Source organism: Myripristis murdjan, chromosome 18, assembly GCF_902150065.1.
Source record: "Myripristis murdjan chromosome 18, fMyrMur1.1, whole genome shotgun sequence".
Lineage (NCBI taxonomy): Eukaryota > Metazoa > Chordata > Actinopteri > Holocentriformes > Holocentridae > Myripristis > Myripristis murdjan.
Genome location: NC_043997.1, coordinates 20,068,560 through 20,094,652, shown reverse-complemented (window position 1 = coordinate 20,094,652; position 26,093 = coordinate 20,068,560). Strand labels below are relative to the sequence as shown.

At 42.9% G+C, this 26,093-nt stretch overlaps 3 protein-coding genes, 1 long non-coding RNA gene and 7 other non-coding genes across 16 annotated transcripts; all 11 read left to right on the top strand.

Moving 5' to 3' along the window:
- The first annotated feature begins 220 nt into the window (after positions 1 to 220).
- Positions 221 to 7,257, top strand: b3gat3 (beta-1,3-glucuronyltransferase 3 (glucuronosyltransferase I)). 2 transcript variants are annotated; one of them, XM_030076572.1, is made up of 8 exons: positions 221 to 416; positions 1,430 to 1,534; positions 2,633 to 2,813; positions 2,927 to 3,110; positions 3,655 to 3,816; positions 4,157 to 4,243; positions 4,672 to 4,875; positions 5,229 to 7,257. In XM_030076572.1, exons 2-8 carry the CDS (start codon positions 1,441 to 1,443, stop codon positions 5,325 to 5,327), a joined length of 1,011 nt encoding a protein of 336 aa, XP_029932432.1. In that variant the 5' UTR covers positions 221 to 416; positions 1,430 to 1,440; the 3' UTR covers positions 5,328 to 7,257. The 2 variants fall into 2 exon arrangements, with proteins under 2 accessions (XP_029932432.1, XP_029932433.1); XM_030076573.1 differs by lacking the exon at positions 221 to 416 and adding an exon at positions 693 to 810.
- Positions 7,258 to 13,053: 5,796 nt separating this feature from the next.
- On the top strand, positions 13,054 to 16,847 carry LOC115376450 (uncharacterized). The gene is made up of 2 exons (XM_030076025.1): positions 13,054 to 14,014; positions 15,274 to 16,847. Exons 1-2 carry the CDS (start codon positions 13,289 to 13,291, stop codon positions 15,397 to 15,399), a joined length of 852 nt encoding a protein of 283 aa, XP_029931885.1. The 5' UTR covers positions 13,054 to 13,288; the 3' UTR covers positions 15,400 to 16,847.
- Positions 16,848 to 17,276: 429 nt separating this feature from the next.
- On the top strand, positions 17,277 to 19,843 carry LOC115376449 (uncharacterized). Of its 2 annotated transcripts, XM_030076024.1 has the most exons (4): positions 17,277 to 17,370; positions 17,980 to 18,489; positions 18,657 to 18,730; positions 19,346 to 19,843. In XM_030076024.1, exons 1-4 carry the CDS (start codon positions 17,316 to 17,318, stop codon positions 19,634 to 19,636), a joined length of 930 nt encoding a protein of 309 aa, XP_029931884.1. In that variant the 5' UTR covers positions 17,277 to 17,315; the 3' UTR covers positions 19,637 to 19,843. The 2 variants fall into 2 exon arrangements, 1 of the variants encoding a protein (XP_029931884.1); XR_003929805.1 differs by lacking the exons at positions 17,277 to 17,370; positions 17,980 to 18,489; positions 18,657 to 18,730 and adding an exon at positions 19,041 to 19,092 and having other exon boundaries at positions 19,346 to 19,481.
- A 589-nt stretch (positions 19,844 to 20,432) lies between these two features.
- Positions 20,433 to 25,874, top strand: LOC115376452 (uncharacterized). Of its 4 annotated transcripts, XR_003929807.1 has the most exons (14): positions 20,433 to 20,471; positions 21,047 to 21,083; positions 21,340 to 21,377; positions 21,870 to 21,914; positions 22,101 to 22,155; positions 22,349 to 22,393; positions 22,693 to 22,739; positions 23,334 to 23,377; positions 23,561 to 23,625; positions 24,175 to 24,244; positions 24,467 to 24,564; positions 24,982 to 25,041; positions 25,293 to 25,349; positions 25,541 to 25,874. It is a non-coding gene; the product is annotated as an uncharacterized LOC115376452 (long non-coding RNA). The 4 variants fall into 4 exon arrangements; XR_003929809.1 differs by lacking the exon at positions 20,433 to 20,471 and having other exon boundaries at positions 20,516 to 21,083; positions 25,555 to 25,874; XR_003929808.1 differs by lacking the exon at positions 20,433 to 20,471 and having other exon boundaries at positions 20,517 to 21,083; positions 24,194 to 24,244.
- Positions 21,467 to 21,541, top strand: LOC115377247 (small nucleolar RNA SNORD26). The gene has a single exon (XR_003929993.1). It is a non-coding gene; the product is annotated as a small nucleolar RNA SNORD26 (small nucleolar RNA).
- Positions 22,810 to 22,874, top strand: LOC115377246 (small nucleolar RNA SNORD29). Its single transcript, XR_003929992.1, has one exon. It is a non-coding gene; the product is annotated as a small nucleolar RNA SNORD29 (small nucleolar RNA).
- Positions 23,426 to 23,495, top strand: LOC115377249 (small nucleolar RNA SNORD30). Its single transcript, XR_003929995.1, has one exon. It is a non-coding gene; the product is annotated as a small nucleolar RNA SNORD30 (small nucleolar RNA).
- LOC115377254 (small nucleolar RNA SNORD22) lies at positions 23,911 to 24,038 on the top strand. The gene has a single exon (XR_003929999.1). It is a non-coding gene; the product is annotated as a small nucleolar RNA SNORD22 (small nucleolar RNA).
- Positions 24,332 to 24,405, top strand: LOC115377251 (small nucleolar RNA SNORD31). Its single transcript, XR_003929996.1, has one exon. It is a non-coding gene; the product is annotated as a small nucleolar RNA SNORD31 (small nucleolar RNA).
- LOC115377253 (small nucleolar RNA SNORD31) lies at positions 25,151 to 25,222 on the top strand. The gene has a single exon (XR_003929998.1). It is a non-coding gene; the product is annotated as a small nucleolar RNA SNORD31 (small nucleolar RNA).
- Positions 25,390 to 25,463, top strand: LOC115377252 (small nucleolar RNA SNORD31). Its single transcript, XR_003929997.1, has one exon. It is a non-coding gene; the product is annotated as a small nucleolar RNA SNORD31 (small nucleolar RNA).
- Positions 25,875 to 26,093: the final 219 nt, after the last annotated feature.

Genomic DNA, 26,093 nt, shown 5'->3' with positions numbered 1-26,093 from the left:
TGTAATGAAATTATCTTCTTTTTCATGAACTAAAAAGCCCAATAACCACCGATGTTTTCACAGAATATATTAGGTAAGCCTCCTTATAAGCAAAAAAAAAGGAAAAAAAAGAAAGAAAGAAAGAAATAGGGTCACATTTAGAGGCAGTGACCCTTGGAAGACTATACTGCATCCTTGGTGGACATCACGCGGAACTGTTCTTTCTGTAGTGCTGTTCTCAGGGGTCTCCTTAGTGCGCTGCACTGTAACCGGAAGTTGTTGGTGCCCTGCTGCAAAAATATGCCCTAGCTAGCCGAATGAATGGACATTGTGGTGCACTGAGGTGCCTTTGTCCACAATTTTTTAAAACATGACATCGCCACATAAGCTCCTCATTGAACCCTAAGGTGTCTTCGGTCCGCGGTGTCGTATCTTCGGTAAGTGCCTACACATGACAGACGGGCGGCTTCACGTTAAAAGACCAAGTGAAGCTAACGAACCAGCCTAGCGTACACTGGTTAGCTGACACCGACTTACCTCCAAGTTACTTGTCGGGCAAGTCAAACTGAGATGTGTCGTGAAATTGTAATAACAAGGACACGGTGAACCTCGGTGTTTACAGTTAGCATCACGGCTAACATTAGCTAACGCCTCATAGTTACGTCACAGCTGGTCGTCAGGCTGCAGCGCTGCCGTTAGCAACGCCACGACGACGAGCCGGCTGCTCAGCTAAAATGACACAATTTTAATATTTAATAGTCTAAATGTGAGCTGAAAAGCCTCCACCTGCTGCAAGACAGCCGAACGACCTGTCATTATCAAGATGTGACGGTGTGTGATGTCAATATCTCAACAGTGGAGTGTGTATAGGTACATTAATATCACGGTTCGGTACATATCTCGGTTTGGAAATCACGGTTCGGCTCATTTTCAGCACAATGAGGGAAAAACATAGCTTTTCATTTGTTGTGAACTTTTGTAAACATCAATACTTTATATTTTTTCTTAAATGATAAAAAAAAAATGCCTGACAATATATGCAATACTGCCACATTTCACTACTAATAGGGAATTCTCAAATTAAGAAGCAGTTCTCAAGTAATGATAAATTAAACATAACAGAGCAAGAGAGAGACTTGAATGATTGTTTTTTTCCCCCCTCATTTTGGCAATATGGACAATATCAGTTTTATTGATTGAGGGTTAGCAGTGATTGGTGTGTTCTGATCAGAAAATATTTTGTGAAGTAACTGCATTTTCTCCATCCAGTTGGTATTATTATGTTGTTTTTTGAAGAACGCTCACTGTTGCTTTCCAAATTTCCAATACGTGTGAATCCATAGTCATATCGTTATCAAGATATTTGGCCTAAAGATGGAGGTATGAATTTTTGTCCATACCTTGCAGCCCAAGTACAAAATGTGACTGCTGATGTGTTTTGCATGCTCAGGGTGCCCAGCCATGGCAGCGAGGATGAAGCTGAAGCTGAAGACGGTGTTTGTGCTGTACTTCATGGTGTCCCTCATGGGCCTGGTGTACGCGCTGATGCAGCTGGGTGAGTGGCCGGCCCGCAGCCTCACACAGCGTCCCAGCCAGCAGCGGGTCAAAGACAAAGAGCAGTGCAGGCCGGTCAGTCGGCAGGGAGGCAGTCAGCTCCTCTGTGCCTGTGTGCTGTCAAAGTGTCACGGTGTACAGTGCACTGAGAAACACTCCTCCTGTATCACATCTTACCTGGGAATGTCCACACAACTCGCACTATCTCCTCTGGTACTCACCAAGATGCCCTCTGCCATATCTTTGTCAACAACTCTCCTCCTTTGTATGCATTTTATGGGAAACACATCCCCTTGTTTTTATTTTTTTGCAGGTTACAATTCCCAACTCTGTCTGACATACACTGTAGCTGGTACTTGCACTTCTACCAATTTTTTTAAAAATGTGAATTAATTTGTTTTGTTTTCATTAAACTATTTGGCTGTGTTTGTTTAGAGTTAAGAATCGGCCCTTGGTGTCCCATTGTGCTCCTGGGAGGGCTTCCCTCTCTCTGTAATCATCCCTTTTTCACTCCTTGGCTTTTGAGTTTTTTCTTGCCTGTTATGAGGGTTCAGGTCAGGGGTTGTCGTTTTGTTTTCTATAACCTTTGAGACTCTAACAGCGATTAAGGTTTTGAAATCAACTTGAACTTGAACTTACAAAGTGTCTTGATTGCACAGAATTTCTGCTGCCTCATCTCCATTTTGTCCACAAATAAGCAGATCAGACACCCAAATTCTTACATTCTGTGTTATTAAAGGAACAGGAGCCGTTATATTTTCCTCAGTTCAGGTCAATTCAAAGCAAGGAGCTAATCATTTCTGTTCTGTTCTACTCTTTGTGATTTTATGAGCTCTTGTCCATCTTTAGGGCGGCAAGTTTTGTGGGGATTTTGTGTAAGGATGGGACATTTAAGACTCCGAAACCACAAAACAAATATTTTTTGCAGGGTTGAACTTTTGCCTTACTGCGTTTGTGCTGAAACAGAATTTGCTGACCTATAACTGCTCAGTTATGCAGAGAAATGCGGGATTAGATGCAGAATATGCATGTTATGAATGAAAACTCTCAGCGATTGCATTTTAAATACTCTCTCTGTTGTGTTTCTAATATTCTGCAGGTCAGCGCTGCGACTGCACCGAGCACGACCTGCCCAAGGAGCGAACCATCTCCCGGCTGCGGGGGGAGCTGCACCGCCTTCAGGAACAGATGAGGAAGTCGGAGGCAACCAAACAGCCGCAGAAACAGCCGGCCAAGCCCTCGCTGCCCACCATCTTTGTCATCACCCCGACATATGCAAGGTAGGGCAGATTCCACCCTCTCCCGTCTCTCTCTCTCGCTCTCTGTATGTCTGTCTGTCTCCGTCCCGCACACAGACTCACTCCCCAGCCCGTTGTGTCTGTCCCCGTCCCAGGCTGGTGCAGAAGGCGGAGCTGACGCGCCTCTCCCAGACGCTCCTCCATGTGCCACAGCTCCACTGGATCCTGGTGGAGGATTCTCCCCACAAGACGCCCCTGGTGACCGACTTCCTGGCCAAGAGCGGCCTGAGCTACACACACCTGCACACACCCACGCCCAAGGACCGCAAGCTGCAGGAGGTGGGCCTTAAAGCTGTACAAAAAACATAGAAAACGCACCTAATTCATTAGTATGCTGGATTGATGATGAGAAATGTTTTTCCTTTTACTTATTCGTACTTAAATTTCCCATTTACCATTTAATTTGTAGTATTAGAAGCTTACTTAATGCCATTGGTAACACCTGGGTTTACCTGCTATTTCATGTGAGAATGGCTGCTGTGAAGTAGGTGTGTTGTAACCAAGTGGCTCACACTGATGAAGGCCTATGGAGACAAAATGCTTTGTGTTGCTACAGTGCAAAAAAATTAAAATTTGCCCTTTTTATTATTAAGAAATCTGACGAAATATCACGTCCTCACTTAAACCAACTGCTGGCAATTTTGTGCAGCGCAATTTTGAGTATTCTGTGAGCTTTATCTACCGCTGTGGGCGATTTGTGGGAACTGCAGCAACACATAAAATTATAGCATTTGCATTTCATTGTTTTTGCTCAATTAAATGCGCAAACCCTGCTGAGAAAAATAGCTCTTGGAAAATAACACGGTCTCCCTCGCCACCCCAGGGTGACCCCAGCTGGCTGAAGCCTCGGGGAGCGGAGCAGAGGAACGAGGGGCTGCGGTGGCTCCGCGAGGACAGAAGGGCTCAGCAAGGAGCAGACAGCCAGCAGGGAGTGGTTTACTTTGCTGATGACGACAACACATACAGCCTCCAGCTATTTGAAGAGGTGGGGATCGGAGCGCTGAAGCAAGTGTCTTTATGTGGCTCGGCAGGGGGCAGGACGCCAACACGCATTGATTTCTCTTGTTACTGATGTCTACAAAGGCTGCTGCTCTATTTTTAAGAAGCTGTTTGTGTTTGTGTGTGTGTGTGTGTACGGGGGCGGGGGGGGGGAGCGCATGTTTGTGTATGAGTGTGAGAGGAGTTAATGAATCGTGACTGAGCAATAAACAGCTAATGTGAAGAATAGCAGATGGGTTGATAGTCCTCACATCTTTCCTACCTCTGTTTCATTCTCTCCTCTCTTTTCCTCTATTCTCTCCTCTCCTCTCCTCTCCTCCTTTCAGATGAGAAACACCCAGCGAGTGTCAGTGTGGCCAGTGGGGCTGGTTGGAGGGATGAGGTATGAGCGGCCTGTGGTTGAAGGAGGAAAGGTGGGTCCCTGCCATGTCCTGATAGAAACTATGGATCTTGTGAACCTGTAATATTCTCCAGAGCCCGTGTTGTTTTCCATTCGAGAACATTTGTATTTATATTAAATTGTTCTTTTCTTTTATGAATGAATGAAATAAAGAATAAATAAATAAATAAACATTTCTTCACAGGCCAAAAGTGCACAGATTAATAGGATTCATTATTCCCACAGTATCATTCATAGATACAAAACTATATGACTTATCATATGGAATAATCATCCCACTAAACCATTTGCATGTTGTTCATTATTATGCACAGATGATCATAATTATCATGTGCTCACAAAAGTGCTCATGATTCAGTTTTATCTTGTGATGCCTCTTGGCCTCCACCTCAGTCCAGGTATTACCAGTACAAACACTGAAGTCTTACCTAATCTTTCAAGGTGGTGCGCTTCCACACCGGCTGGCGTCCCAGTCGCCCCTTCCCATTGGACATGGCCGGCTTCGCCGTCTCCCTCAGGTTGGTCCTGGATAATCAGGATGCCTGTTTCGATGGAGATGCACCAATGGGCTTCCTGGAAAGCAGCTTCCTTCAGGGATTGGTTACCATGGACGAACTGGAGCCCAAAGCTGACAACTGTTCCAAAGTAAGAGGGGCAAAACTGAGTAAGGAATAGAGAGCAAAGTGCAGTGTCCATCTCTCAGTCATCCTTGGTGTGTGTGTGTGTGTGTGTGTATGTGTGTGTGCAGTGGAGAGAGGAGCATTCATCAGATCACATGTTTAGAAGAAGTGACAGAGTCCTTCAAATCCACAGCCATAATTTGTGAAATGCACATCAGGTCTTCAGGTGTTGTTTTCATCCTGTGTGCAGCTTGAAAACCTGTGAGACAGAGATGATGCAGATTGGATGATTGGGAAGAAAGTGAACAATGAAAAGGGCTGGATTTTTCTTCAAGTAGTTTTTGTGGCTAAAATCTGTGTGTGTGTGTGTGTCTCTAGGTACTGGTGTGGCACACACGGACAGAGAAACCGAAGATGAAGAGAGAGGAGGCTCTGCAGGCTCAGGGACTGGGTTCAGACACCGCAGTGGAGGTCTGAAGGACATACACACACACACGCGCACACACACACACACACACACATACACACACATTCAAATCAAGTATGAATGGACATAAAGTTAAAAAGCTACAGAAACCCACAGAATGAACTTGACTGCAGTAAATACAGTGAACGCCTACATACAGACTGAAAAATTCATCATTACACTACCTGTAAAATGTTACACACTATTATTACACATACACACACACACACACACACACAGTAAAGGGAACACTGCTGTTGTTTGATGCTGTATATGGAACTCTACATTGTAAATACTGTAAACTAATCAAAAACGTCTTGTCAAAGGCGACATATTTAAATGTACCTGCTCATGCCTGTCTGTGTTGTTTTGTGGCTGGTAGTAAGAGTGTGCGCGTGTGTGTGTGTGTGCGCACATTTGTGCGTATTGTATGAGCTGTCAGCTGGGTAAGCGTGCTGTTGCATCTGTGCTGACTGTACGTTAGTCTGCATATCAGGGTTTTTCTTGCTGTTGCTGAGGTTGAGGCCGTGACATCGCCTTTGTCTAGCAATACGATGGTTGAAGACACTGTAAGGTAACTCTCTCTCCACAGAGCCTGGCTTCTTTTATTTATTTATTTTCTTCAGTAATGCTGCCCTGCAACACCTCCACCCACAAATGTCTAATTATAGCACACCACCATCAGGTCAGTGAGGTTGTGATGAGGCTGTGTCCATTCGTTAGTCCACAGAGTCCACACATCAAACTTTAGGGGAAGATGCATCTTTCCTTTGTGTTCATAAAACGAGCTCCCATTCCTTTTACTGCCTGGAAAACTGGAACTTCCTTTCTTGGAAAATCTTGAGTGTTGACCTTGTTCTGCGTAACGCCTAGGGGGTAAAATGCTATTTCAGGAGGTCTTGAAAAAATTGCAATCACCCAAAACAGGGCACAGTAATTACAGGCCACAGCGCTGGTGCAGATGGAAAAACCCTCACTCCTACTTCTACATAGTGTCCAATTGACACTAAACATTATTTGGCACATTACACTGTTTGGCCTCCTGAGGGTGCTGTAATTTAAGGTCGAAATTTTTAACTCCAGCATAGCATTTCAGTAACCACTGGTGTAATTTTTGAAACTCTGTGCTCCGACCTGCTTCATCACAGATACAGATTTAGTGAAACTTGGAGGGATGTTGCATTTTGACACTGATTGGTTCAAGGAGTTCCTGCCTCACTGGTGGGGAGGGATTTATAGGGAATAGTTGCTGTCAATGGGAATGAGGTGGCCTTAGTGCATTCCTGACATCAGTCACAGCTTAGTGTGTTTTTTAGAGGTCAGAGTCCTCAGTTACCTCATAGTGAAGGTAGTGGCTATGAGCAGATCACTCCACAGTCATCTTTATGGCTCTTCTTTCTTGAAAAACAGGCTCTCAGTGGAGGGAGGAGGTAAGGATGCACAGCTTTAAGAGCAAACATAAGTGAAAGAAAGACAGTGTTGAAACTCATACAAATGCCTTAAGCAATAAAAAGATACAAAAACATAGTCATTTCTACGTTTCTATAGTTAGATGGTCAGAAAAAACAACAAACAAAAAACAAGGAAATATTACAGTAGCAGTTGTTCAATAATATATTTGAGAGAAGCTTCAAATATTATATGAACCACTTGAGCTGTGCTTGATTTAACCCCGCTGGCTCTGAACCAGCCAGAAATAGAGAAAACTAAACAGCAAAATATCAGTAACAATAAAACAAGTGCTCCTCAGCTACTGTTGTATGATACTGTAAAAACAGCTAGTGCCTGCTTCTGTGTTATTAGTGCCTGTAAGTCACTTCTCACCTGGTGTATAATGTATTTATTACTATGATATTGTTCTTTATGTTGTATAATGTGACTGAAGTCTTAACTGTCTGTTCCTGGCCTTGAAAAATAAACCAAAAAATGGCATAAACATTTTTAGTATCATCTCTCTCCTTTTTTTTTTTTTTTAATTAAAATGTTTTGTCTTTTCTGCTAAATTGTTGTTGGTTTTACTCTTTAACCGTCTGCAGGAAAAATGAAAAACATACTTCCCGGAAAATAGATTTTACAACCAAGAAATGAAATCCAAAGGAAAAAAAACAGCACTTCAGCTGGCTGTGAGAAAGTGCAGTCCAAGGGGGACAGCAAACAGAAACACAAAATGATTATTTTAATAGGCTGAACAGATGGGCCGAAACATCATGTGTTTTAATATGTTGACTATAATAAGATAATTCTGTTTTTCTACTGTGAGTAAGAGCGGCGCCTCTCTTTGTCTACTTAGAAAGTGTGTTTGTCAGGTGCAGGGATCTACAGCCGAGTCCCCAAATGAACTTTCATGTCTCCCTTGGCTTCAGACTCATTTAAATGACCCACTAGTTCTCGCAGTATGTTTTGGATTCTGACCCCTGGTTTAAGAAATGCTGACAGCCGATAAGCTGAATGACTGTCAAGGTCACCTCCTCTCCGTCAGCCAGAACATCTGCTCTGTGTCTGACTCTTTGAGGTCATATGATGAGAGAGCCTCGGGCAAAGCTCTGCAACTAAAGTGTGTGTGGCCTTGCTTAAGGCTTACACACTTTTCTTGATGAATGTGTCACTGTGTTCAGTCTTTTTTTCTCTCTGTCTTTATTTCTTTTGTCTCTTAACTCCACTCATATTCCCTGTACCCACCTTTTTCTTTCTCTTCTCTCCCCTCTTATTGCATTCCTCCTCCTGCTCCTTCACTTTCTCGATTTCTCTTTACATGTACAGACACCCACCTCATAGTCAGCACTAATTGTATAACTACAGTAGCTCACCCTGACTTGTCTCCGCTTGATCGTATCCACGGCAACCTGCTTCCAGCTTCCGCTAGTGCCATTAGTTATTATCTCATATGGGCGGGACTTCACCGACCTCAGTGCAGCTGGGGTTTTTACAAGCCTGTGAGTGACAGCTGTGAACGCCCTCTCAGGAGGGAAGCTGCCTGCTCAATGCCCGTATATGGAATGTTCAATGTACCTCAGTTCACACACACACACACACACACACACCTGCTCCCACACAGGCTTGTAAGATGTAGGTGAGTTGGCAGGTGAGTAAGATCTGAGTTCGCAAACCTAGACGCACACCTTTGATCCCTGATGATTCATGCACGCACACACTCACACACACACACTCAGACACACTTACAGTTGAGTCGTGACCGCCTTGTCCCTCGTTGTTCAGAGATTTTATTACAAGTCTGTGTCGCTGGAGGGTAGTTTCATTACCGTCTAATCTTAAAGCTGTATCATCAGCTACACTGTCATGCTGTCACTCTGACAAAAAAAAAAAAAAAACACTGATTATGCTCCATCTATTGTGTGTGTCTGTGTGGATGCCCTTTCCCCCATTTGTGGTGTACATAAGTGTGGACACATCCACTCCAGCATATGGATGTGTACATACATGCATTATGAGTGTACATCCTGAGGTGGGTGTTAGAAAAGCAGAGATGGGCTTTATTGCCTAACACTCACACACTCGCACACACAGTTGGGCTCCCACTCCCTGTCCCACCCAGGCGCAGTGTTTACTATCCAAACAGAAGGATAACATTCAATGGCCAGGCTCATTCATTTTATCTATGTATGCATACTTTCCATCAGGGAATACCAGCCTATCAGGAGAGATAAGAATGGTCCTCATTCCCATAGTGACCATTTGGAATTCAAATTTCTCTCAAAGTGGGGGAATGAACTCCCCCCATGATCAGCATTTATGTATTTATTTATACTATCATATACTCAGTGTATAAGTAAGGACTTCAAACAGACCTAACAGGTCAAATTAGATGGTACCTCAGGAACAGCAACCAGGTTACTTCAGTGGGTAGTCTGTGAAATATTTGCCTAATTTCCAGTGTATGATGCGTTTGGTTGGGCTGTATTAGCTTTATACATTTTCCCGCCTTCAGATGTATGAAAAAGTGGCAGCCATTGGGAATGAGGTCTATGCATACAGTAAATCAATAGTTAAAGGAATACTCCAACGATTTGGGCTAATAGCCTTTTTCTGACGTACCCAGACTGAGACAAGATGTTTGATACCATTTTCACCTCTGGACGTCCAGTGGTTCGATTCCTAAGGATAGCATTTCATGTTAGCTTAGCATAAACACTTGAAGTCTATGGGAGTCATTAGCCTTGCTCTGCCCATTTGAAAAAATAAGCCTTACAGTGGCTCCAAAGCTGTCTTATTTACCCAATGTGTTGTGTATTTGAACCACATGTCTTAAAATTATTATTATTTTTTAAAAGAGTTGTTTCAGGAGACGTTAGATGGTGGAACTAGAACTGCTGAAGACAATTTTCCTTCTGCCTAGTGCAGTGATTCACACACCGCTGCCACAAATGAACTTCTCCTAAAATGACTCATTGGTTTTATTCCCAAGATATGTATTTGAAATACACATGATAGACATGAGTTGATGAGTTGTAACGTTTATTTTTTCACTTTGACAGAGCTGGGCTAACAACTCCCATAGACTTCAAGTCATTATGCTAAGCTAACACGCGCCATAAGAACCAAACCACTGGACACATAGAGGTGGTATTGAACATCTTTTCTCAGTCTGGGTACGTCAGAAAAAGACTATATTCCCTAAAACACTGGAGTACTCCTTTAAACCATCTAACTAAGAGAACTGATTTCCCAAACATACAATAGGCCATCTAATAACTAATACAAAAGCCGTGTTTGTTGGTCCTATTCAACAAGGCAGCTTGATTTCCAACCTAAGAGATCAGTCCAACTGTTGAAAAGCCAATCTATTGTACTTTTAGCAATAATACAATACTTAAAAGATCCTCACATGGAGACTGTTTTTGTTTGGCTCCTCCACATGGAGGTCAAAGATCTCCAAATGGTACCAGCTATCTCACCTTTTTAATTTATAAAAATACAGGCGAGAAAACAACATATGAATCTAGGTCATTTTTTAAGAGTGTGACATGCAAATAAAAAGTGAATAATTCGACTCAGACCCTTAATTAGTTAATATATTGTCTTTAGCATGCTGAAGCATCATAACACTGACTATCAGTTTGATAGATAGATAGATAGATAGATAGATAGATAGATAGGTATACTTTATTGATCCCAAACTGGGAAATTCACATGTTACAGCAGCATCATCAATAAAAACATAAAATAAAATTACAATTAAAATTAAAAGTATATACAATAGTGGCTAAATATGCAAAATATATACACACTAAAGACAATAGTGACTAGTGAATAGTGATTGACAGGCATATACGATCACCTGTACATTGATAACATGGCAGTTCATCGGCCTTTTGAGCTGCATTGCCAGCTGAGTGGAGTTGCTGTACCATGCAGCCGTATCTATGACAGCTGACATGCCTGTTAATGGTTACTGAACGACAGGCTCTCGTTAACAATGGGATGTTTGCTTCTGATGGTGTGTTAAAATGTTAAAATGTCCTTGATAGCGTTCAGTGTGTGTTTGTGTGACACATGTATCTCTGTCGATCTCTTGCATGTTTTGTGTTACAGCTCGTCAATCAGAACTTTATCTCGAAGTCAGTGTATGTTTAAGGAGGTCAAAGGATTGTGTGTGGCTTCATAGACTCACAGAGAGAGTGTGTGTGTGTGTAAGAGAGAGAGAGAGAGAGCTCTTAAGAGTGAGAGTGCTTCCTTGCATATGCTTGTGTGTGTGTGTGTGTGTTTGCGCACTCTTATCTGCGTGTGTTTGCTCTGGTGACGACAGACATGCAAGTTCAGGCAGGGTTGGTGTGTGATGGTGTGTGTTAGGGGTGTATCCTGAGCTCCAACCTCTCACACACCAAAGAGATTCATTAACACACACACACAGTGCAGATACTGTTCACCGGTGCTCACACTCACACTCAGGAGAGCAGACAACAGCTGGATCAGGTAAGACTTGCCTCTCTCTTTTTCCCTCTTCATAGATCTATATATTTGCTCTATGTGTAAGTAGCCATACCTTTTGAGGCACTTTATATATCATGTATATCACGTATGTATGAGTTAAAGTTGGCTTCATAGGTTTGATGTAAGAATGGATCAACAAAAAAATCACATTTGTGTGCCTCTTTATTATTCAATGTCATTCGGTGTCATTCTTTCCAACCTGTATTTGGCTCATTATTTCAGTTTCCCACCTCGCTGTTCTGTGTATTTTCTACAATTCTCTCTGCTTTTCTCTCCTCCTCTCACGCTGTTTCTTTCTCTTTTCTCTTTTCTTTTATTTTACCACCAGACAGCAACATTGCAAAATTGTAATCAAACCTACCAGTATCACAAACAGGTGCTCTGATTTTTTTAAAAATAAATTTATGCTTGCATACATGTGCGAGCCGCCTCCACTTAGCACATTTTCTCTCTCGACACACACACACACACATATATATGTATATACATAGATAGACAGATATATAGAGAAACAGATTTAGCACAATGGGGATGTTTTTAAGCGTATGGGTTAACTGTAATACTGTGGATTTGACTTGTTTATGGGTTATACACTACGAGAAATCACATTTGCAACAAGTCATTGAATCTCATATTTAATGTTCTTGATCCTAGTGGACTGATCTGCCTTGTTCTGCCTTAATTCATCATATTCATACTTGTTCCCTGAAAAAAAAAAAAAAAAAATCCTGAGACAAGTAAAGCTGTGTTGGAAACATTTGGGATTATATCATCCCACTGGCAGATTTTAACACCAAATATGTGGCTAAATGACTGGTTGCAGTGTACAGATGTGATATTTTTGCAGTGTAGAAGTGAAATGGAGATAATGGCAGGAGAGCTCAAAGTCATATTTCCAGTGTCTCTTTAACTACAGGTTTCAGCCTTGTTTCTGGTGGGCTCCCAAATGACAAGATTATAGTGAAATGAACATGGATCCTCGAGCAAATTTTAGGTTTGAGGCTGCAAAAGTCTAATAACCTCTGTTTAAAATCTAGAACCAACTTGTGGTTCCGCTTGCAGTGGGTCTGTCCTCACGCTGGAGTGAAGCACACACATGTGAACTCAGTGCAATTCCTCTTTAACGCTGTGCACGACCATAAAACCACTGACATAGATAGTCAACATTAAGTCATTGATTTTGGCTTCCAACAGGCAAGATCAGTGTCAAAGTCTAACTCAACGTGTGTGTGTGTGTGTGTGTGTCTTTCGCTTTGACATCCACTTATCTCTGATAACACTGCCACACACAGACGGTCAAACAAAAAGCAGAACTGTTGGTGCCATTAAAAAAACAAACCAACTGGTCTTGCTTGTCAGTGTCTTTGCTCCGGCAAGAAACGTCTGCAACCAAAATCTGACCGTGGGTTGTTTTGATTCATAAATATCTGATGCTTCATAGTGCACAGCTGATTGGTCACCAACGTAAAAAGCTGCTGACCTCGTGTACATGAGTATGTATACACAGACAGGGAGTGAACTTTGCACAGTCACTTTAGCCCTCACATTGTGCTGCAGGTCTGTACATACTGTACCATCCACAGCAGCAGCAGATAAACAGAGATAACGCACAAACACACACACACACACACACACACACACACACACACACATTAGGACAATATCTACCATCTATTGTCTCATTTCACTGTGTTCTTTTCCTTTCTTATCTCGTTTTGTATCGAGCATCCCTTCTCCCAACCTTTTAGTTATATGAGGTTCTCTAGCTGCTGTGAAATGATTAGGAATGTATGTGAGTGTGTGCCTGTGTGTGTGTGTGTGTGTGTGTGTGAGAAAGAGGGAGAATGGGGGCAGGATTGTATAATGGCATTAAACTAATCTCTCTTTCCCCTTCCGTTCCAGAAGTTGAAAAAAAAAAAAAAAAAAAAAAAGTAGCGGTGAAGCACGAGGAGAAAAAGTGAGTGAGGACAAGAGAGCAAAGAGCTGAGGAGAGAGAGCAAAGTGAGGAAGAAGAGGAGAGAAGATGACCATTGGCAAGAACGCAAGAAAGAGCTCTGTCCGGAGCTCCATCCGGGCGCCAAAGTTCCTGGACAAATCCACCGGCTTCTACGGTCGGCTTGATGAGCCCGAGACCGCCGGGGAGAAAGATGTGGAGACGGGAACAGAGGTGGTGGAGAGGTGGAGCGGGATAGAGGATGGAGGCAGAGAGGGGCGAGCCGTGAATGGGACCCCCACGAGCGAGGTGCACATTTCCAGGGCTGGAGAAAGGCAGGAATCTGGGGTATTTGACTTTAATGACGGGATGATGGAGGACGACGGGGAGACTCTCCTCCGGAGGAAACCCAGCCGGCGCAGCAGCAGGTGGAGAAGGAGCTCCAGGAGGAAGCAGAAGGAGGCCAAAACCGAGGAGGACGCACCCGGAGAGGAGAGGCCGAGCCTGGGTTCACAGACTCAGATCGACACCCCTGTCCTGGAGGTGGAGGCAGAGATTGAGACCGCGAAGCAGGCGACCGAGGAAGAAGACGGAGGGGAGGGGGGAAGAGGGACAGAGCCTGCACTTGTTCACTTTGAGGTCCGCGAGCACGCCGACGACCAGGTGCTGATCAGAGACAAGAAGAGGGGGAGAGATGAGGAGGAGAACGGCCAGGGGGAGGAAGACAGGGAAGGGGAGGAGGAGAGGAGGATGAGAATGGAGCAGGAGGAGGGGATGAAGATGGTGAAGAGGAACACGATGAAGAATTACCGCAAGGTGAGGACAAAGAGAAGCTGGTGTAAAGACCTTTAACTGACTTCTGCTCCTGTTCCTCACATATTTACACACACACACATACACACACTCAGCCAGGGTTTACCCTATACCTGGTTAAACTTTAAACCCTGGCGCTTACATAACTGAGCTCTCAGAGTTTGCAGAACAGAAGGGTAAAGTTCTTGGTCTGGTAGTCTCGGTGGCTGCAGTCACCTCTCCACGCTGTACACTGAGTTATTAGTCGCTATGGAAAAGTTTTATAGTGCCCTAATAATAGCTAACCATGCGGGTCAAAGTACAGCGGCCATGTGTGCGTGTCACCGGCACATTAGACATCAGCTGATTGGATGTGCCTGCTTATGTGTAACGCCACGTAAAAATGAAGCCTTTAGTGACAGTTTTCACAAATAACTACAACATAAGGTGCAAATGCCTTCCATGCTATCACACTTTTTCACCTCATGTGCTTCACCGCCACATGACTCGCATGTTTCTGAAGATTTTCCGCTTCCAGTGGAACACACGCTCACACACCAACACACACAACCACACGGAGGGGACATTCCTGTGCCCCGTCTATCATGTCCCCGATCAGTGGAACGGAGTGCGGGAGCGTTGACCCGCCCACTAAACCCACATCATAAACATTCCACTGCCATTAACCAATCAGCTCCACCCTGCGGCCGGCATTCCTTCCTGGTCTGACCTCCTGGGAGATTAGAAGGAGATCACGCCACACCAAAAGAAACGGAGCTGATTTGCTCGATGCAAACTAGCCACGCACATCAAAGCAATATAGTTCACATGGACGCTGTAAAGCTTGACCGGCGTAGAATCAGACGTTGCCGCGGCAACTGCCACAGAGCAGGCCCGCCGAGCTAACATGGCTGCTGCTGAAAGCGTCAGTCGTCAAGCTGTTTTTAGTCAAGAGGTCTGACTGAAGTGAATGAACCCAGATCAGAATAACCCTGATTATCCAGGGACTGTTTTTGTCCAGGTAGAACTCAGAGAGGAAACCTTGCTGAGACGCCTTTTCACAAAAGAGAGGCGAGCTCAGAGTCACAATAGCAAAGAGACGTTACGCATGAAAATCGAAATCGTTCATTCAAAAGTGATTCAACACAGCCGTCAACACAGCCACTTCTAGGGAAAATACGGTATTTCAAGAACTGTGTGTATTGATCATTTTCATCTCAGACACATGGATACATTTCTCATCATTCGTTGATTTCTGACCTTTGCCCTCTTGCTCCCACCAGGCCCTGGACAGAGCGTTTCGCCGCGGTTGGGAGGCCTTCATCACCAACCTCTACAGCGTCACCCTCACACCCATCACGTCGTCCACACCTCCGCCATCCTCGCCTTTGTCGAAGAGGAAGCACTAGCACAACATCACTTTCAGCACAACAGTTTCAGGAGAACTAAAGAGCTACACTCACTTTCTAATTTATAGTATATTTACATATATGTGTGTAAATCATGGTTATGCGGTGTTTCCCTGCTACTGAAAAGCTGCCAGTGGAATCTAAATGCAGTTTCTGAAGCCTTTCCACTGTCAGACGGAGAGGGAAACGCTACTATGCAGTGTATGTAAGCCTAAACAACTGTAATTATTAATGCTGTTTGGTCAGTCTTAATTACTCAATATAAAGTTGACTGCCTTTTCCACACCATGGTGCCACTCTGCGCCGCACGCTATGTGCTGGTTTGCACGCAGACTGAGGGTGTTCACTGGGAATCCTGGAGCTGCTGGTTTCACATTGAGGCACGTGGTCTTCAGGTGGCCTCTGCACCCCTTCCAGTCACAACCCCTGACTCTAAACACTGATTGTTGTACGTTGATTTTACATTTCAGCCGGTGAGCCCATCCACAACGAAGAGCTGTGCTGATTTTCTTTGGTTTAGCACGATGAAACTGCCATACTGTTGATGTGTAACCTAAAGGAATGGATTTTTTTTTTTTTTTTCGGGTTAAATAGCAATGACTTTTAAGTGGATGTGTGTTCTTGCCCTGCTCAGCTGTTCTGTATGTTAATCAATGCCATTTATTGCTTTCTGGCAGCTAATCAGTAATCAGACATGGCTAATGAGAAGGGTCCGGCACACACAGACATTAGGAATATTGTGCCGGACCCACACATGTGCACATATTTGTCTTACTGTTATGTATTTATGATTTTGTCAAGTTTTTACCTACATCAATGGACTGATCTCATCACACCAAAGCCTTAGCGAGAGGTTGAAACAGGTAAAACAGCTTAACAGCTCATAGGCAAAATTCAAGTCTCTCACTGCGTTTTCTGATGAAGGTTAGTTAACCTGAAGAGACAGGACAGGAAGATGTGTGTGTGTGTGTGTGAGAGAGAGAGAGAGAGAGAGAGAGAGAGAGAGAGGAAGCGATATTATTCAGCAAGGTTATAAAATAAGCAGTAAATGCACCAGCAGGACCTATTTGTCTTTTGATTGCCCCCCTTGCAACTGTAAATCAAGTTTTACTCAGCAGTAAGCAGCATCCTGGCCTGGCCTACAGCGAGTAAAAGTCAACACTGAACATGAGAATTAGAGTAAAGCTTCATTTATAAACTGGCAATCACGGGGCATGAAGACTTAATATGGTGGTCCAAGAGATTTCTCAACTTACTGAATTACAATGAAGTTAGTGTGTACAGTAGGCTAATCATAATTCTCTGTTATCTGTTATGTATTTGGCTGTCTGATCATATTTTGATTGCCTTATTACCATATGTCAAGAAGTTGTATTAATTTTCTGAGAATTCTTTTGTATCCTTATCAAATTTTTTATTGTTGTAGGCTTCTTCTTCTTCTTCTTCTTCTTCTTCTTCTTCTCCTTCTTCTTCTTCTTCTTCTTCTGTTTTTTTTTTTTTTTTTTTTTTTTTTTTTAAAAACCGAGGAGCACTTTTATGAGAATAAAGGCATAATTTATTTAACACTGGTCGTGCTGTGTTCTGATATGGAGTAAAAGTTCAATATAAATGTAAAATAATATCAGTTTATTACATGGAGTATAATGGAGGATGCTGTGTGACTAACAGTATCACATCACGGCAAGGGAAAACACTTGGAAACCATAGCAACAGTTACCATGGCGCAGCATCCTAACGTGGCCAATGAAAACGCTCATCCGTGTTTTCTTTTATCGGAATTCGTTCAAATCAAAACACGGCGGCATTTTACAAATTTCTATGTTGACTAACCTCATAAACCTGGCCACTGCAGCGGCTAATCTGGAGTTGGAAACTTGTGAATCGGCTATAGTTTTACCTTTTGGCTTTTGTAAAGGATGGATAGCCGACACGTGTTGGTTCTAGGTGTCCTGGTCTGTCTGTGTCATGGCGGTGAGTTCATGTTACACGACGATAAATTAGCTGTATTAACGTTTGCTAACTTTACCGTGGGAAGTTTGTTCGGAAAATGCGCAGTAAACACATTCCCACTGTCTGCAAGTCAGAAATCATATTATCTAGCTAGGCCTCAGTTTAAGGCCTTAGAGGCTGCATTATAACTCTTTAATTTAGCCATAATGTTAGTGTTAAATGTCTGACATTTAATACAGTTATCTAGGTTTTCATAGCTGTCAGGGTAATTAGCCTAGCTTATTTCAATTCATGTTTAACGGATATCAAACAAGCCTCTCTTATATGTCATCCTAACCAGCTAGCTACTACTTTAAAATAAATTTAAAAATTAAAAATAGAAATAAAACTTCATTTATAAAGCTACCAATACAAACTAATGTTTATTGTGAGTGTAAGAATTGAAATGAAGAAACTTGTAGAAGCCTGTTTTTAATCAACTCTCTTTGGAAAGTCCACACTTAAAAACAAGTCAAACAATTGCTATCTATTTATATATATATGTGTATATATATATATCCGTAAATATGTAAGAATTTACATATATATGCTACATGAGTGTTTCTAGTTATGTGTCTGTCTATCGTGCAGTGTGTATGAGGATCATCCCTGAGCAGGCTGGCCTCACTGACAATAAGGAACAAGCAGCACTGAGTCCAGTTGACCGAGGCCGACACAATGACTTCATGCACTTTACAGAGGAGATGAGTGGAGCAGTTCATAGTGGCAGCGAGGACGGCGAAGAAGACGCTGCTGCCTTCATTTCCACGCCATCCATCGACCATGATGCTCCTGACCATTCTGCCACAGGGACGCCTGAGATTGAAAGTAGTGTCGCCGTGGAAACTGCGAACATCAATATTATCAACGCAGAAGATGAGGAGGAAACGAGCGGAGATGCCAGTCAGAGGGTGTTTTTCTCTGGTGAGCCGCTGATTGTTGACCGTGGTGATAATGCTGACCCTGAATTCAACCAAGAAGAGGGGAGCGGTGAGCACAGCGGAGATGGGACAGCGCCCGGGTCATTCCTCAGGGCAGTGAGTGTACCTGTACCTGATGTGGAGAGAGGAGGACAAGAAGTGAGCTGTGAAATCTCTTGTGGTGAGTACAGCAAAATGATGCTCTGAAATCTGCAACAATCATGACGTTACTGAAACATGAAATTACTGCAATTGCAGATACTTAGGTTAACTGTTGTTGGAGCATTGATTTTGTCTTCTAATTTGCCTACAATGTGTCTCTCCGTGTTTCCACCTTCCCTCTGACAGATGAAGAGGAAGCCTCCACCTTTGTCAGCTCCAGCCTTGATGACCCCTCAGTGCAGCCTCAGAGGCCCACAGAGGTAACGTGACATCTGCATGTGCCTGAAATATAGAAAAAAGGGCAGTTCTGATCGAAATGTGTCATTGGTTTAATGTCCAAATGTGGAAGTGGAGTGTGGTGATGTTTTTTTTCTGAAATTCAGGAGTGAGTTTAGCATTAATAATGACAGGAGGGATGATTGTGAGATGGCTACATATGAATTTAAGTATTTGTTAGAGCAGTGGTTCCCAAACCAGTCCTCAAGGCCCCCCTGTCCTGTAGGTTTTTGTTTCAGCTCTCCTATTTCACACCTGATCCATTTAAGGGCTTCATGCTGATTGGTTGAAACAGATCTACCTGAACGGGGTGTGCAAGAAGGTGTGTGGGCCTTAATTGGGCCAGGTGAGCATGGAACAAAAACCTGCAGGACAGGGGGGCCTTGAGGACTGGGTTGGGAACCACTGTGTTAGAGGCTGAAAATGTATTATCAGGCTTTGGTAAACAAAATGATCTGTATGTTAAGTTATCCTGGGAAATGAACATTGGAGTGTTTTACAATCCTGTGAGGGCTTCCAGCTCCCAAGAAAATATTTCAGAGGGAAGTGCTCCACATGTCATAAAAAATTCTTTCCTCCTACATGCTATATTTTTACAGACGACTCCCTCAGAGGCCACTGCTGCTACGTCCACTGGTGGCTCCAGCCTCTCCACGGCTCTGCTGGTTCAGCCCTCCACAGGCAAGAGCCCCCAGCAGGCTGCTCCCTCCAGCAAGCCCAGCCTCCTGCAGCTCATACTGCAGGCTTTCGCCCCCCGTCCCGCTCCGAAATCCCTCCCTGTGTCCACCGCCACTGGTGGGCCACACTCCTCCACCGGGAGTGCTGCTGCCACCACAGCATCCAGAGAGGACGAGGAAGAGGAGCTGAAGGTGACAGGTGCTCTTTCCTAAGTGCACATGACTTTAGAGATACACGTGGACAGGTGCTATGTATGTGTGTACGTGTGTGTGCCTGCAGAAAGAAGAAATCTCAGAAATCTATATTTGGAAATAAAGTTTTTCACTAGCATGTAATTTTTGTGCATTGTCATTTGGAATTAATCCAAATCAACAGCAAGGAAACAGTATTATTGTTGTTGTTCTTGTTATTATGTCAGCATGACATAATAGTAGTCTCCTAGACTACTTCAGTAGTCTAGGAGACTACTGAAGTATGCTAAGACTATACTTCCTGCTGAGTTTACTTGAAGATAAAAAATGTTTCTCATACTGTTAAATTTGTTTCAAACAGATTAAACAGTGGGCGTTTACTATGAATAATTCTTTTGTTTGTGAACGTGAAATTTTGCCAGGGTTCAGAAAAAATAAACTGTATAATAAACATCTTTGAAACTCCTGTTACAATGTGTAAAAACAAATATGACTTTTTGACATTTTAAAACAAACTCCTTACAGCTGTTTGCTTTGAAATGAGCTCTCTGCTGACATCTGGTGGACATGAGGAGAACACGTGTCTCTGCAACGGAAATGACGTTTCTGAAAAACTACATACTTTTTATATGTTTTTATATGTTATTTATTCTTACTTAAACTTTTGTCGGTTATCACATGTAAATATTACTCTTTGTCAAAGTCTAATATGTTTTCAAGTAGAAAACAGTTTACTGTGAGGAGCAGAGTTAGTTATTTTCCCGGTGACTCTGAGGAGTGGGAGGCGTCACGGACACGGACATAAAAAGCCGCCGCACATGTTTCCTCTTCCACTTCCTTCTCTCGTCTGGCGGAGGTAAGAGCTGCTTCTTACATTACATGTGTCATTTACTTGCTAACTTCCCCGTAAATGTAGAAACACCGGCGTTTTTTAAAAAATACACCCTTCACTGTAAACCAAACTCCTGCGGTGGAGTTCCTGTTTACGACGCATTTGTGTAAATTTAGCTAATCCGTGTGTGCATAGCCTGAGCGGTGTTAGCCTCACGGTGCAGCGTGGGCCGGCGGCACAATCCGGTGCCATCTGGGTGTAAAACCCGCGATATTACACCTAGAACATAACGTGTTAAACAACAGCATGCTTAATCTAAAACCTGCATGTGATATTTGTAGGTAAAACCAAGAAATAAACATCTTTTCTCCAGTGTTGGTGCAGCCGGGCCGGCCGTGCGGCGGGCGCTGCCTCGGTGTCTCTCAGTGATGATACTTTTCACAGACCTGTCCTGAATGACTGTGATTGCACTTTATTATTCTGATGGGAGACTCTACGAAAAGCTTTAGTGAAGTGTGAGCACGTTTGCAAGCTCCAGCAAGGCTTATCACGTGGTGCTCTATCTGTTGCAACCTGCTAATTCATCCCCTCTTTTCTAGATGGTGAAGAAAAGTCTGGAAGCTTCCTCCTGCAGAGGTAAGGTCCGTGTTCAGTGCTGCTGGCTGGAAGCTGTGAAGTGCATGGCCCGGTTGAAACTTTAAATCATGCTACAGTGATGTCCTCTTTGAACTCTCTCACTGAATCTTTTTGAGGATAACTTTCCAACAAAGAACTGAGTAGCACGAATCTGACCCAGGTTCAGTTCAGAGCTGTGTGTCGGGCTTGAAAGCTCCTTTTCCCAGCCCCGTGCAACTGGAAACCCGCTGACCGCTCCCTTCTCTTTCCTCTACAGGTGTGAGGAAGATGAGGAGAAACTGCTGCCTGCTCGAGGTAAGCTTTGAGACCATGCTTTACTCTGGTTAGACATGCATTATGCCGGCCTTGATTTTGGTCTGGCCGGCCGTTTGAGGAGCTCGATGCTACAGTGATGATCCCTGAACTCTCTCTTACTGAATCAGCCTTTGAAGAAACCTCTTTACCAGATTCTGAGTAGCACACAGGAGCTCAAGCTGTGATCTCAAAGTCCTTGAAACTGAGTGCAGTGCATGTCATGTTTTGTAGATTGAGCAATTCAAAGCTGTGTGATATGGACAAACTGATATTGTAAGGATAATTGTTGGTGCTTCAAGATGAATGCACAAGATTTTTGAAACAGTAATGTGGATATGACTAAAAGGAGCCAAGTTCAGAGAAGTGCATCAGCCAGGAAAAGACAATTTACACCGTATCACAGTATCCAAAGCCTCAAACTTACTTTTACTAGAGTGCTTTCTGTACTTGTGCAAAACGTTGTGGTGAAATGTTGTTTTTTTTTTTTTACAGGTATGCTACACTGAATGGCAGAGGGGCAGAAAATCACCCTGACTGGTGAGTTAAAAGTTGGATAAATGTGCTCAATAAATACCACGAGGCTTCTAAGTGATGATTCTTTCCTAAAAGACAAGCATATGCCTGACTTCAGTGATGCTAACCTTCAAGCTGATGAGCCCTCTAAGAGACTTCAGCCTAACTTTCCCTTTCCTCTCATGACTAACAAAATGATTTATTGTATAGGTTGGCGCCCGCAGTGCTGTAACAGAGCCTCTAAAAAGCTGGCACGCCGACTGAAGTGAGTGCCACCTGTTTATTCCTGGAATCAAGTCAACGTTGGGTTGTAAACATGATGATTAAATTCAATGACAAGCATATGCCTGAATCCATTGATGCCAATTCTCAATCTGATCAGCCTTTTTTTTTTTGTAGCTTGCATTCATTGTCAGCAGCCTAAACATGCTATTTACCAGCTGGTGTTTGTTTGCCAGGTTGGACTCCATGCAAAGCGAGGGATGCTGACGGCTGCGTGACAAGTGAGTGAGTTCTCAGAAATGCCATTTCTGTGATCTGACCAAAGTGCCCAAATTGCAGATGTGTGGTTTTTATAAAGAGGAAGGCGCCTCCCTCTGGTGTCTTGAATTTCCTGTAATAGACTGCTGGCAGAAACACAGTATTACATGAATCCTTCCTTTAATGTATGTTGAAACTAAGGGCACGGTGTTTCTTGTTTTGGGAGGATGATCACTTTACTTGGTGTCACATGGCAGTCTGTCACAAAGGCTGAATCAAGTTCTCATTGTCAACCTAATAGTACTTCTGTTTATCTTCCCAGAGCCCCATGACTCAACATGAGGGCGCAGCAGCAAGTCACATTGAAGGGTAAGCCTCGATCTGCTGGTTACTCACAACATGAATTAATAGACAGGGTTTTCCTTCTCCTATGATGCAGTTCCAGTGATGATGAAACTTAGCTCACTTTGACCCAATGTGAAACGACACGAACATCTGAGCAACTGCATCTTCAATCTTCGGTTCCCGTTCTGCTGTGACTTGTCTTCTGGCTGAGTCATATGTTCATGAACTTTGAGTTTACTGGCAGTTTAATGCCTCATTACTGAAATAAAAATGGATGGCAGGTGACATAGTAAAGACAAGTCTGCTTTTTTTTATTCAACTTCACTAGAGGGATGGCATGGTTCAGAACACAATGTGGGATTTGCTGTTCAACAACTGAAAACCTAAGCGTTTTTTTAGTTTAAAAAATGCAGTTAACCTTTAGATGTGAAGCTGAAATAATGGTGGGCAGGACTTTTTAGTGATACTGCAGATCACTAAAATGTAGCTCATTTGCATGCATGTTGATGCATTGAATCCTTAAAATGTCAAATTTTCAACCCCTAATGAACTAAGTTGAGGTAGGATTTCTCCAAAATGGATACAGAATTTTAATTATCTTGGTTCTCCAATCAACAGATGATTCAAGGAGACCTTTTGCTGGATGGATGTGGTAGACTGAGGTAAGGATGTGACACTTGGTTTTTTCCCCCAATTCCTGACATTGTACTGAAAATGATGAGATAAACTTGGAATCTCGTTCGTCTGAACTGCTGTTGAGAAACGGAATATCTGACGTCAGTGAACATTATCAGCACTTGAGCTTGAGGTTTTGTCCTGAGATCTAACAGTAGCTTTTCTTTAAGGTACCTGGATATGAGAGGAGACGGACTGCAGGACACATGGACTTGGAGCATCTACACAAACTAAGGTGCCTATCATAGTGAAATAATCAATGAATCTACATAATGTAGTATTTTCATGACTTTTGGAGGTGGGTAAAAGGTATATTAAGGTTAAACAATTGCAGAAATTGGGGAACAATGATTTTGTCTGCTAAAATGCAGCTAGCCTGCTAAGAGGCTGCATAGCAAATTTTTTTTTGTGCCAAAGCATGTACGTTTGCTGTGCATCACACTATAAACCTCTGATATGAATTAAAGTGCAGTCGTCTTGGTCCTAAGTTTATTAAATATGAGTGAGTCTGTCGCCCAGTTCTGTGTGATGACACCCGCACGCGTCTTACGCCCTGTGTAAATGCCAGAACCTGAAAAGGTGAACCCACTGGCGTTGCCTTGGCAATAAGGTGAAGACCCGTTGGGGTTACCAACAGTCTGAATGGAAATGGATGTGACAGAACATGATCAGCAGTTGACTTCTCAAACTCAAAATGGTTGTCTTGTGGAAGTTGATAGAGCTAGTGTGGTGGGACTGCAGTAATAAATGGTTTAAATAAACTGGGATTAATTTTTCCTAACAGATGTCATTCATCCATGCAGTTCTGCGGTGCTGTTGAGTCTCACCTGTGCTCCTGTGCCCCGTCTCTGCTGGTGAGTAGCCGAATGTGTGTCTTTTAGACTGTCTGTATATATTTTGTTTATACAGGGCTTAAATTGCAAATGATGTAACCAGTTTGAAGGTGAAATGATGAATTAACATTACCGCCCCAGTCTGAAAATTCGTGACTGATTGGTAACCCCTCTGATCACAAAGACTGACACTTAAGTCTGAAGATGCATCAGTCAGATTTGATAAGCCCCTTTTTCTTGCAGGTCTTTCTGCTTTCAACTACCTGCAGTTCACCTGAGGAGTGGTGACGGGATGAAGAAAGTAGCCTCCTGGAATTGTGCAGAAGAGCAATTAAATGCAGGTCAGTATTACTCGGGTCTTATAATAAGCCTGTGACAGTGGCCAATGGCTGAAAGCTCACTCTCTGATCACATTCCTGAATCCAAATGCAAAATTTATTGTTGTGGGTTTGAAGTGTAAATGAAGAAACAGATTCCATTGCTTTATTTTTCATGCATGCATTATCAGGATGTTGTGACTGTAGCTTTAATCAGCCCACTAATTTTATTGAAGGGTGAATTTTGGATAAAAGCACCCAAAATCTGTATAGATGACACTGGTTTGTCAGAAAGGCATGCATGAGAGGACTGACTGAAACATGCACAACAGACAAGTCTTCAAAGTGAAACGTTAAGGTGTTGCAGTTTATTTCAGCTTGATAAATGAAAAAGTAAATGGAAGGTTGGTGTTTTTTGCTAACAAAAACTTATTCTTTCAGCTCTGTGCCACTGGAGGTTGATCAGTGATCCTGCTGGGCTCCATCTTGTCTCTGATGCTGGTGAGTGGATTTTTTTTTTTTTTTGAGTGGCTTTAAACTCCATGTAAGTGTGTAGTATTAAGGTTTCATTACACAGGATGGCAATCATAAATGTATGCAGCCAGTTGAGCTGAAGTGATGAGTTTCTATTACCGCCCCAGTCTGAAGATTCATGACTGATTGGTAACCCCTCTGATCCCAAACACAGAACCTCTGAATCTGAAGACACATTGTCAAACATGGTTTATTAAACACTTTGTCTCCTCTTCCAGATCTCCAACCAGGCGAGCTCTTGGACAGCTGTCTGCAGTTGGTGGCTGCACAGTAAGGTGTGTGTTGTCCAAATCATTTTCAGAAACAGTTTATGTAATTAGAAGTGATGAATGACCATTACCGCCCCAGTCTGAAGATTCATGACTGATTGGTATCCCCTCTGATCAAGACTAGTCTTCATTTTTTATTAGAATTAATATGTAAACCTACTTGGTCTTGAAGATTTGTTTTTCCTTTCCTTTTGCAGACTCAAACTTGCAGATGTGCCGTCATGGACGCTCTACTGTAGCCTGTCATCTGGAGCTGCCAGTGTTGTCCTGATCGTTCTGTTTACAGCTGTTACTCCCACATGGATTTTGCTTTTACAAAAAATGTACATGCATGTTAAACCAGGTGTTCAAAGAACAAAGATGAATTTCTGTATGAACACACCTGATGAGCTCATCAAATCAGTCTGGATTTCTTTTCTAGTGACCTTGTTAGCTTTGGTTCATTAATTCTGAAATTGTATTTGTGCATCAATCCACCAAGTGTTGTCCTGGAATTTTTGTTGTGTTAAAATAAAGTTTGTTTCACTTGGAGTCGAGTTCATCATTCTAAAGCCAGTAAGTTATGTGGCCAAATGCTAACATAATCAAATATCTTCACTACACAATTTTCAGCTCACACATTACCTGTATTGCCTTGGCATGAGCAGTGTACAGTGATGTGTAAAATCATTTGCTCATTAAAGCAGAATAAGTGTACCATCTTAATCATCAGGATAGTCTATTAATATTGTTGGAACACAAACAGTTGTC